This window comes from Chlamydotis macqueenii, chromosome 25, assembly GCF_036417535.1.
Source record: "Chlamydotis macqueenii isolate bChlMac1 chromosome 25, bChlMac1.mat, whole genome shotgun sequence".
In the NCBI taxonomy this organism is placed as follows: domain Eukaryota; kingdom Metazoa; phylum Chordata; class Aves; order Otidiformes; family Otididae; genus Chlamydotis; species Chlamydotis macqueenii.
Window position 1 is genome coordinate 5,948,673 of NC_141580.1, and position 11,194 is coordinate 5,959,866.

The 11,194-nt window shown below is 51.3% G+C and overlaps 1 protein-coding gene across 7 annotated transcripts in view; it reads left to right on the forward strand.

Moving 5' to 3' along the window:
• GPATCH8 (G-patch domain containing 8) overlaps positions 1-7,120 on the forward strand; it is a 56,299-nt gene extending 49,179 nt beyond the window's left edge. For 6 of the 7 annotated variants that reach the window (XM_086766534.1, XM_086766536.1, XM_086766537.1 and 3 more), the window contains 2 exons: positions 2,361-2,491; positions 2,880-7,120. In XM_086766534.1, the coding sequence (XP_086622660.1) occupies positions 2,361-2,491; positions 2,880-6,711 (3,963 nt within the window). In that variant the 3' untranslated portion in view covers positions 6,712-7,120. Of the gene's footprint in view, positions 1-850; positions 901-2,360; positions 2,492-2,879 lie in introns of all 7 variants that reach the window. The other variant, XM_086766540.1, reaches the window with a different exon arrangement.
• The last annotated feature ends 4,074 nt before the right edge of the window (positions 7,121-11,194 follow it).

Here is an 11,194-nt window from a genome sequence, read left to right on the forward strand (position 1 = left end):
GCCATGTATTGTGTATTCTAGAATTGCAGAATAGTTCATTGGCTTCATCCCTTCTGATTAAGTGTTGAGAGTGGGAGGTTTGGGGGAGCAGAGACACACACAAGTCAGCTTTAAGGAAGTGGGCATTTAATTCTGTTTTAATGAAAATTGTCCATTGGAATGAAGGCAGGATTTGCACTGCAGACAGCTGCATTGTTACAGACTGACCTGAAGCCCGTTTTATTTCACAGGGAGACGTTTAAGGCTGTGTCCAGGGGGTGCAGGTGGGTTTTGGAGTGCACCATTGCGCCTTCCTCTCTGAAGTAAAAGGTCACAGGTCATTTCTGTTGTAAATAGCTGGGTCATGTTTTTTTCCAAATGGGTGAGTGATGTAGAGACTTGGCATTAACCGCAGTTAAATAGTTTTGTCAGCTGTTGGGGACTTTCGCTTTCTGGAGCGTTGTAGGCACACTTTTAAAATCAGCATGAAAAAGCTGATAGCATTGCTTAGTTAACTTCTCCTCCCCCCCCCCCCCCTCGCCCCCCCACCCCTTGGGAAAAAAAAATTACTATTCAACGTTTAACATACACCACGAAACCCTTGAGCCCTTTACTTGTCCTGGTGAAAGTAGCTCTGCTGTTCCAGGTGGGATCGTTGCTGTGTCTGTGTGTGTCCGTACGTGCATTCCTGCTCTGCTCCAGCCTTCCTCAGTTCAGATCCCTGGCTTCGCTGCCTCAGCTCCTTCTCTGTAGAATAGCTTGCAGACACACCATGAGCTTCTGTAGTAATGCTTGCTTTTTATTTTTTTTCTCTCTTCCACTCTTGTTACATTTTTACTTTTTTTTTTTCTTTGTGATGTGATGTTTTCAGCTGATGTACTGAAAGCAAACCCTTCTAATTTCGGAGTCCAGATCACAAGAGTGAGTTTCTTTGTACTGGTGTCTGTAGCTGTACTTTTTATGTGTCCTCTCCTCTGATTTTGGTAACGCTCAACCACATTTAGTAAATACCATTAGGTGAGAGAATCCTCTGTCTTGTCAAATCCTCCCCTTTCTCACAAAGCAATGTTCTCTTTACATTGGACCACCGCAATTCCTCTCATTTGAGCTTTGGGTTAGTTTTCAGATCCGCTGTTTCTGCGTGTGCCAGTCTGACGCTGCTTCACTAAGGAAGCAGAGTCAGCCAGCCAGAAAGGTGTATTTAGAGTTCACCAATGATTTGTATGTCTTGTACGTGGATTTTTCTAAATCCACTAGTGCTTTGAGTACCGTTAGTCTTTCAGGCCCTTCCTGAAATGCCTGAAGAACATGAAACTTTTTCAAGAGCTGGGTACACAATGCTTTCTAGAGTTGGGCCTTTCGGAAGGGTTTCAAACTGCGCACCAAAAAGAAAAAATGAATCCCTTAGGGTGGTAGAGGTCTATCTTTGCTACTTTCTATTACCTAAACTTCTATATAGCACTCTAAAGGGGGAAAAAAAAAAAAAAAAGCCTTGTGAATTTTCCCATGTGTTCAAAGGAAAACAGCAGCCTCTTTTCTCGGTGCTTTGAGACGCAAATATTTCAAAAACTTTCTGAAGTGTCCAATGTTCCATTTCTATTAGAATTGGATATCTAGATTTCCTCAGTGACCTTTCGATGTTTGAAATTCCTTGGGTTTGGGTTTGCTTCCACACACTGTAAGATTTCTGGGGAACTCAGTATTTCTGCCCTCTAAGATATTAAACCCCAGAAGACCCCACTGCATTTTGGAGCATTTTGTTCCTTGAGAGACCGTCTCAGAACTATTGTCAGGAGAGCGTATTACTCTTTGTGGTGTATGTTGTATTATTTATTTGCTTACTGGAATCACCTGCATGGGATTTTTGGCACCCTCTCCAATGTAATTTGTACATTGCTTTTGTAAGAGGTGATACCTGGGGAACTCTTGCACCAGCTAATCCCTTTCTGTTCTTTTGCCCGTGCTATTAAGACTTCTGTCATGCACTGTTTGTCAAGTACATTTGCACCCTGCAAAAGCAGCAAAATAAACAGTATATTATTTTTTTTCCTTCCAGAATTTGCTTTTTGCTTTGAAATCAGCTTTATTATACATGCTCAAGAAAACCAGTAATGGGGACTGGAAATGCATATGCACAGACTTGAAGTCATAGCCCAAAGTGACCAACAGTTGGCTTTGCCATCCTCCCAGTAGCTAGAAACGTGCTCCATTTACCTTGTTGAGCTAAGATGCCATTGCTCCATCCTAGCTCAATAAATGTCACTGGGGAGGGACTTTGCAGCGTACTTTCCAGTGCTACAGCAGAGACGCTTTCAGATGCTGAACCACAAGCTGGTTTTATCTAATCCGTTCCTACTTTTTTTTTTTTTTTTTTGCCTCAGAGGTTGAAAGATCTCAAGCAAAGGGAATTTGCTCGCAATGTCTCTTCAAGATCACGTAAAGATGAAAGGAAGCAGGAGAAGGCCCTCCGACGTCTACACGAACTGGCTGAACAGAGGAGACAGCCTGAATGGTGAGTACAGGTGATCCCTGAGCAGCCTTAGAGTGGGTGTGAGAGTCCTGCTTGGGGCTGCGACCCTTTGCTGTACTCCTGCTGTAATCCTCTGCAAGTCTTGAGGGTGAAGCTTCACGCTTTAGGTTGGCCTCATGCTGTGATTTTGGTTGGAGTGAATGCAGTAAATGAATAGTCCAGATTGCTTTATCCAGCAACACTAGTTTTCTTCTATTACTTAATATTTCTAAAAAATTGAAATGGCTGTATGATGCTATTTTAGTGCCTGTTTCTGGATACAGGAGTAGTTGAAATGGGGAAAAGGTGGATTTAGATGAGGCATGAACGCAACTGCAGAGGTATACAGACGGCAGTCAGCTGTTTTTTGTATTTTGACTTGTTCATACAGCGCTCCTGGAAGCGGACCCATGTTCAGAACCACCACGGTGGCCGTGGATGAGGAAGGTGGAGATGATGACGATTCTGCAGCCAACAGTGGTTCTTTCATCCAGACAACTTCTGGTCAAGCTACAGAGATGGCTGTGGACAGAGGTTTCCTAAACACTGGCCAAGTTAGCGGCACTGTTATGCCAAGCCAAATGCCCATCCAGACGTCGCAAGCAATCAGCTTTGGCATCAAGAGCGCTTTGGGAACTCCGCTGCAGAAGATAGGTGTGTCCTTTTCGTTTGCCAAGAAGACTCCAGTAAAGCTTGAGACCATAGCTTCTGTTTTCAAGGACCATGGGGAAGAATCAAGTTCTGCAGATGGAGCAAAAGGTGATGAGAAAGGGTCCTCAGATGCAGGGAGCCTGCAGAAATCTGGCGAGGGCGAAAGCACAAATAATTCTGATGGCAAGGCGGAGGAAGATGACCAACATGACAAAGATGGTGGGTCTCTAGCTACTACGTTATCTAAACTAAAAAAGATGAGACGAGAAGATGGGCCAATGGCGGTTGAACCAGAGTACTACCACTATATTCCTCCAGCCCACTGTAAAGTAAAGCCTAATTTTCAATTCCTGCTTTTCATGAAGTCTACCGATCAAATGGAAGCTGAAAATGTGAACAAAAAAACCACGCGTGAAGTTAAAAAGGATGGTTCTCCAAAACCCAGACCCAGCAAGCACATGGAGAAGGCCGCTGAGAGCGCAGGGCAGCAGAAGGAGCAGAGTGCTACGGAAACTGCAGCCCAGCAGAGCAAAGCAGAACTAAAGGAAGCCCCAGAACATGTGAGCATGCAGGAGAGTAAGCTTCTCGCAGAAAGCAATCTCCCCGAGCCAGACACCACTAAAGAGGTCGCTCAGCCTGTCCCGAGCTGTAAAGGTGTTGCTGAAGGACCAAAGCACCCGACAGGACCTTTTTTTCCTGTTCTGAGCAAAGATGAGAGCACAACTCTGCAGTGGCCTTCAGAGCTTCTCATATTTACCAAAGCAGAACCGTCTGTTTCCTACAGCTGTAACCCACTGTATTTCGATTTCAAGAGCTCTCGCAACAAGGATGCTAAAGGTAAAGGGGCAGAGAAATCTAAGGATCCGGGGGATCTGTGTAAAGAAAACCTTCAGAGCGGAGAATCTGGTGAGGTAAGCAAGCCCAAGGAGGCAGAAAGCGCAGCTAACAATTCTGCTTTAAAAATGGAAAACAAATCCTTGTCTGCCTGTGGCTCCCAGAACAAGCAGGACTCCGCTTTGGGCAGTGTTAGTAAGGGAGAGGGGGAGGACGGTAGTAAAAGTGTAACCGGTAAGAGTAAATCTGGCAGATCTCATAAACACAAAAAGAAAAAGAAGCACAAAAAGTCCAGCAGGCACAAACGGAAACACAAGGAGGAAGCTGACGAGAAGGGTCGAAAAACTGACCTGGGGGAAGAGAAACCCAAGAAACGGAGAAGACGCAGGCACAGAAAAGGCAAATCCTCGCTTTCGATTGAATCGGAACGGGTGTTAAAACCCGAACTGTCTGAAGATTGTAGCCATTTCCAGAAGAAGAAGCGGTGCTCTCGGGAGTCCCAGAGGAAGTCTCTGTCTGCTGAAGAGGGAAGCAGTGGTAAAAAAGAGGATGGTGGTAACTCCTGCCAAGAACACGGCAGCAAAAAACACAAGGCCGACCCGCAGCAGTTAGTCGCTTCGAGGAGGCGCTGTTCGGCCCTGTCCCTGGGCAGGACCGGCCGCAGGAGCCGGCAGAGCAGCAGGGACTACGACAGTGACGAGGGCTCTCAGAGGAAGCACTGCCGGCAGAAATCCCCGTCGCAGTACAGCGACGACTATGACTCTGGTAGCGACCAGTCCAGGAGCCGCTCCAGATCGGGGCGCGGGTGCTCCTCTCCGAGGTCCTATTCCACCAGCTCCGATGCCTCCTCGGACCACAGCCGCTACAGCTGTCGGAGAAGTTATTCAGATGATAGCTACAGCGATTACAGTGACCGCTCAAGGTGCCATTCGAAGCGGTCCAACGACTCGGAGGATGACTCCGACTACAACAGCTCAAATCACAGATCAAAGCGGCGCAAGTACTCCTCTTCCGACGATGACTACAGCTCGAGCAGGAGCAGGTCGAGAAGCCGAAGCAGGAGCCGAACCCACCCTCGAGGTAGGTCAAGAACAAGGAGCCGGGGCAGAACACGCAGTAGCAGCTGCAGCCGCAGCCGAAGCAAGAGGAGAAGCCGAAGCGTGACAGGTCACAGCTGGAAGCGGAGCCGCAGCTATAGCAGGGATCGCAGCCGCAGTACAAGAAGCCACTCGCAGAGGTCTCTCTCGCGAAAGAGCCCTGAGGAGAGGAGGTGTGGGAGAAGAGACTTCATCAGGTCCAAAATCTATCGCTCGCAGTCTCCTCACTATTTCCGGACAGGCCGAAGTGAAGGATCAGCCCTGAAGAACGAGGACAGCAAAGGAGAGGAGCTGAAAGGGTCTGGCTCACTCTCCCAAAACAGCAGTAGCTCGGGCACGGGGAGGGCCTCGGAAGGCGACTGCAGTCCGGAGGAGAGAAACTCCGTCACTGCAAAACTTCTCCTAGAAAAGATTCAATCCAGGAAGGTTGAGAAGAAGCCCTGCATAGCTGACGAGATGCTGGCAGGGGCAAACAAGGTGGGCATAAAGCTCAAAGATCCTCCCCAGGGCTACTTCGGCCCAAAACTTCCTCCTTCCTTAGGCAACAAACCGGTTCTCCCCTTAATTGGGAAGTTACCAACCGTTCGAAAACCAAGCGCCAAGAGATACGAAGACTCTGGCTTGGAGCGGGGCGAGGAGCAAGAGCTGTCAGATTCAGAGGATGCTTCCCAAGGCATTGAGGAGGCTCAGTTGGCTGACCAGTCCCTCATGGAAGAAGTGGTGATGGTAATTCAGGACAAACCTCTGGATGAGCAGAAACGCGATGAACCTGCCGTGGAAATGCCGTCCGTTCCCCTCGAAGCATCAGCACTCCCCGAGTGCTTTGGATCTGGAGATCTGGTCATGCCGCATAACTTCCTCTCTGATCCGAGCGATGGCGATGGGCTGGAACCTGTGGATGGAGGAAACCAGCCAGTCCCAGTGGAAACCAGCATGATGCCCTTAGTTCCCGACGTCGAGCACTTTTCTGGCTACGTGCCGCAGAGCGGGGAGCCGAGCATTGAAGGGGATCGGGAAGGAGGAGAAGACTCCTCTCTGGCACCGCTTGAGAGCCAGCCGATCACTTTCACACCCGAGGAAATGGAGAAGTACAGTAAGCTGCAGCAGGCTGCTCAGCAGCACATCCAGCAGCAGCTTCTGGCGAAGCAGGTGAAGGCCTTTCCTGCCTCAGCGGCCCTGGCACCGGCAGCGCCTGCCCTGCAGCCCATCCACATTCAGCAGCCGGCGGCGGCGTCCGCCACCTCCATCACCACGGTGCAGCACGCCATCCTGCAGCACCACGCTGCCGCAGCCGCTGCCGCCATCGGCATCCACCCTCACCCCCATCCCCAGCCTCTCGCTCAGGTTCACCACATACCCCAGCCCCACCTGGCGCCTATTTCGTTATCCCACTTGACCCACTCGATTATTCCAGGGCACCCTGCTACCTTCCTAGCCAGCCACCCCATCCACATCATTCCAGCGTCGGCTATCCACCCGGGCCCCTTTACTTTCCATCCGGTTCCTCACGCTCTTTACCCGACCCTTCTTGCCCCGAGGCCCGCTGCCGCTGCAGCTGCCACGGCCTTACACCTGCACCCCTTGCTACACCCCATTTTCTCAGGACAGGACTTGCAGCATCCACCCAGTCATGGCACATGAAGGACAACATGAAGTAACCTCAGAGGAAGGAGAATATTTTGCATTTTGGGAAGGGGTTGGAGTTGATCCAAGCTGGCAGATGAGCCCTGCGAATTTCCTTTCACTCTTTAGCAGCCAAAGAAGCGGAAGGCTGGAGGGCTGGGTAGCAGCAGGTGGCAGGTCAGTTGGTGAGCATTGTGTATATCCATGGCCAGGGATGGTCTCGCGTGCCTGACACCTCTGTGCATGGAGCAGCGCTCTGTCCTAGAAGAATCATTTCACGTGTGGACCAGCCAGACACTGGGAAAGGCTTTTTTTTTCCCCTGGATCCTTACACTTGGTCATCTTCCTTCTGCCGCCTTGGATATGATAAATGAGATTTCATACACACTAATGAGGTCATCTAATTAAAATAGTCAGCATGATTGAATCCGGCTTGTAATCGGTGATAAAACATTCAGTAACTGACAGCTGGGGATCCTGGCGCGGAGACTGCTGGCAGGGCAGCAGCGCTCTTGTTTTGGCTGGGCCACCACCAGGTTGGGTTTTTTTCAGGCATTACAGGAGATTTCTTGGCACCCTGTCGCTGCGTACTTCATGGTTTGGGGTTTTCGGTTGGTTGTGTTTTGTTTTTTTGTTTTTTTTCTTTTTTTTTTTCTCTCGATGTGAGCAGCAAAAGTGGAAGTAAGATCTTGTTTCAAAGCCAAAGAGAGGAGCAGTGTGTGTGCCCAGAGCTCCGACCCTTCTCCATCCTGCATCAGCATTCTCCTGCGCGAGGGCTGTGCCTTGATGCCTGCTGGGTGTCCTGGCCTGGAGAGACGTTCGGGGCTTGGTGGTTCTGGGCTGGGCTTTGACTGCTCTTCCAAGGGGAATACTGCTCTGACTTCCATCTCTTGTGATGCTGGGAAAGAGGCACTGGGATGAGAGAGAGGAACAATCCCGTGAGGAATTGAAGCAATATGGAGAACGGGGCAGAGTGGCTGGGGTCTGTAAAGTGTATTCTTTCCTCTTTAGTACTGATGGTTTCCTTATTAATTTATAGGAATTTTTTTTTTAATGTAAAGAATTGCACTGAACTCTGTAAACAAAGATGCTGCTTTTTGTAGCTCATATAAAAAGGTTACATTTGTAGTATACCGCAATAATATTTTTTACAGCCAGTTCTTTTAGTGGTACTTGTTCTGGTGGCTTTGGTGTAAATATGTTTGCTGTCGGTGAAACAAGACACTTGTAAAGGTTCAACTTTATAGTTACAGCTAGATGCAAAATGACTAAGCATGTATATTTTACCAAGCTTATGTATTTTTGAAGTTTTTATGTACTATAAAATGTAAAAAGAAAAAAAAAAATAATCTTCACTTAGCATTTTGCAGAAGACAAATGTGAGACTTGGACTAGGTGAGGCGCGCAGCCCGCACCAATGACTCTACGGCTGATGAGCGGCATCACGTTGGAGGGCGGTGGTGGCTGCCAGGGGAAGCACCCGGCCGAGCTGCGCGCTCCTCGTCTTTGCTGAGCGGCTGCTTACAGGAGGTGACACTGGAGGTGGTCTCAGGAGTGTCAGGAATTGGGGTTGTCTCCCAGAGCACATCCCCCCCTTTCTTTTTTTTCTTTTTTTTTTTTTTTTTCTTTTTTTTTTTTCCTCTTCCCCCCACCGGGTTTGAACTGGTTACTGGCGGTGCCAGCCCGGCCGCGCAGCTCAGTGCAGTGTTCTGGTGAAGGAAGAGCTGTGTAACCGTGACCGTGTGCCACGCTGTACGCGGGGAGTGGCGGTTGAGGACTAATGCTTTGGGGCTGTGCTTGCCCGTGGTGTTCCGTAAGGAATTTCTCTCCTCTTACGGTCATTGTCCACCGGCTGTGGATAACACTAACCGTGGGAGGCTTCTCCCTCTGCCAGCTCTTTCCTGTTGCCCTGGGACCAGTTGCTGCTGTCCCCGCTGGCCTGAGTAGTTCGGGTTCAGCTTCTCCTGGTGTTAGAGCGATTGGGGGCACCCTAGGGTGCTGTGTAGGGCCTGATTTTGGAGCAGGCAGCGAGGGGCCGTGGGGGCCGGCTGCCTACCCTCCCCTTCCCCGTCCTGTCCCAAAGTGCAGCACCGAGACCCGGCACCGTAACCTCTGAGCTTCCTCACTCTTCAAACGAGAAACTTAATGTGTGAGCGGGTTGGACTGAAACACAACGGTCAGATAAAGGGACTCAATTTCTCTGTAAATAATTAACAGATTACAGTATTAATGTCTCAACGCTGAGCTTTGTTAGCTTCTAGATCCAATATGCGTGTTCTGGCACCCTTCACGCTGCAGTCGGGGGTTTTTTTTCGACTTCCAGAATAGTGCTAAAAATAATTAACCTGTCATTACTTAACAGCCGTAAACAGACTGTATTTAACTTTGTCACATAAGATTATATATATAAATATATATATATGCTGTAAAATGAGGGGGGGAAAACCTTTCTAATAAACCAATGATTTGTGGAAAAAAAAAAATGTGGTTGCGTGAGATGACTTGGAGCTGCTACATCAGATTGCGATGTAGCCCAGGGCTAGTTTTTTCCTAAAATAAGTGTTACATGCTCGGTTCAGCAGGTGAAACTGCGTTTAATTGGAATGCTTTGCTCAAAGATACTGAGCCGGATACAGAGAACATCTCTTCATTTTAAATTTTTTTTTTTTTCTTCCCAAAGGCCATGAAGAGTCTCTCCCCGCCTTCCCTGCAGCCCCCTTTGGGCACTGGGAGCCGCTCTCAGGTCTCCCCGGAGCCTCCTCTTCTCCAGGCTGAGCAGCCCCAGCTCTCTCAGCCTGGCCTCACAGCAGAGCTGCTCCAGCCCTCTCAGCATCTGCGTGGCCTCCTCTGCACCCTCTCCAGCAGCTCCACGTCCTTCTGCTGTTGGGGGCTCCAGAGCTGGACGCAGCGCTGCAGGGGGGTCTCACCAGAGCGGAGCAGAGGGGCAGGATCCCCTCCCTCGACTGCTGCCCACGCTGCTGGGGGTGCAGCCCGGGATGCCGTTGGTTTCTGGGCTGCAAGCGCCTGTTACCAGCTCGTGTTGAGTTTCTCATCCACCAAAGATGAGAATTCCAATGGTTGAGCAGCTTCTGCTCCGTCTGTGGTGCCGGGGCTCGCCCACCGCACCCCGCTCCATCCCTGCAGCTTTGGTGCTCGCAGCTGGCCTTCGCGGGCTGACTGAGTGTGGGAGGGGGCGAGTGCTTAGGGTGGGGAGCACCAGCCTCCGATTTCATAACTAAAGGGCTGAGTTGGGTAAAGGGAAAAAAATAATTCCAACCCCTGAATGCTGCCACGGGTAGGGTGCGGGATGGGACCTGCCCTTGCCTGGGCTATCCTCCTTCGCGTGGGCCTGGAACTGGTCAGCTGGCTGAACAGCAGCCTGGGAGTCTTGCAAGAAATGGGAAATGAAGTAATTTGATGGGGGGGGAAGAAATACAGGTGCCTTAAAACATCCTGGTGTGGGTTTCAGCTGGGTTGGGATGCTCGCTGCCACCGGCCTGGGAAGAGACCTCCCAAAGGGGAGACCCCCTGTTCCTGTCCCAGGGACACGGAGCTGAGCCAGGCTCAGTTGAGCCCTTCCCAACCTTCACAGCTGGTCAGCCTGGGCTCAGCCCCGGCTTTGGGCAAATCCCACTGCTTTCCGACTGCAGCTGCTCCGTGGCAGCCGAGAGGTGGGAACTGGGGGCTCCATCCCCCCACGGGCACTGCTGGGACCACCCTGGGGAGCCCTGCACCCCATGGTCTCTGTCTCCCTTCCCACCTCCAGCTTCTGAGTGGACAAAAAGGCTGAAAACCCCGTTTCCGCATGGAGGGCTGGCTTGCAGCGAGATGCTCTGTTGCCTCTCTGTGTCAGCGGCTCCGGGTGGGCGCATGGAGCTTGAGTGGTCGTGACGGAGCGTGTGTAAATGAACTCTGTGAGTGGGTTGAGCCCAAGGGACGCTGGGTTCAGCCCAGTGGCTCTGGTGGCTGTCACCGTCATGGCGGGGCTGGGGCCCAGCAGCTGCTGGAGACCTGGCTTGGCGGGATGGGACACCTTCTCCTCCGCCGAGGACAAGGAGCCCCCTTGTTCACTTGGCCGTGGGCTGGCCCCCCGCCCTGGAACGCGTCCCCCCGCCCTGGCACGCGTGCCCTTGCCGGAGCCATTTCCCTGCAAAGTGCTGGTGCTCGGTGATCAGGCCTCCCCAGCCCTGCTCCCTCCCCAGGGATATTTTTGGGGCGTCCCTGCGCTGGGGATGGGGGAACAGTTTGGTGGCACTGCCCAATGCTGACGGAGTGAGAGTGGGGAGCCACACGTCCCCCACCCTGTCTGCTCTGTCCACGTGTGGAGGGGACCTCAGGGGATGATGGACAGGGCCCCTGCGCCCTCACTGCCCCCCCTCGCCGCCGTGTTTCCACTGGCCAGGCCACAGCCGCCTGCGCCCCGAGATAGGCACCCTGCGGCACGGGTGGGGGGCTGGACTGGGCCCTGGCCTCCGGTGGGAGGAGGGTGGTGGGCGCAGGC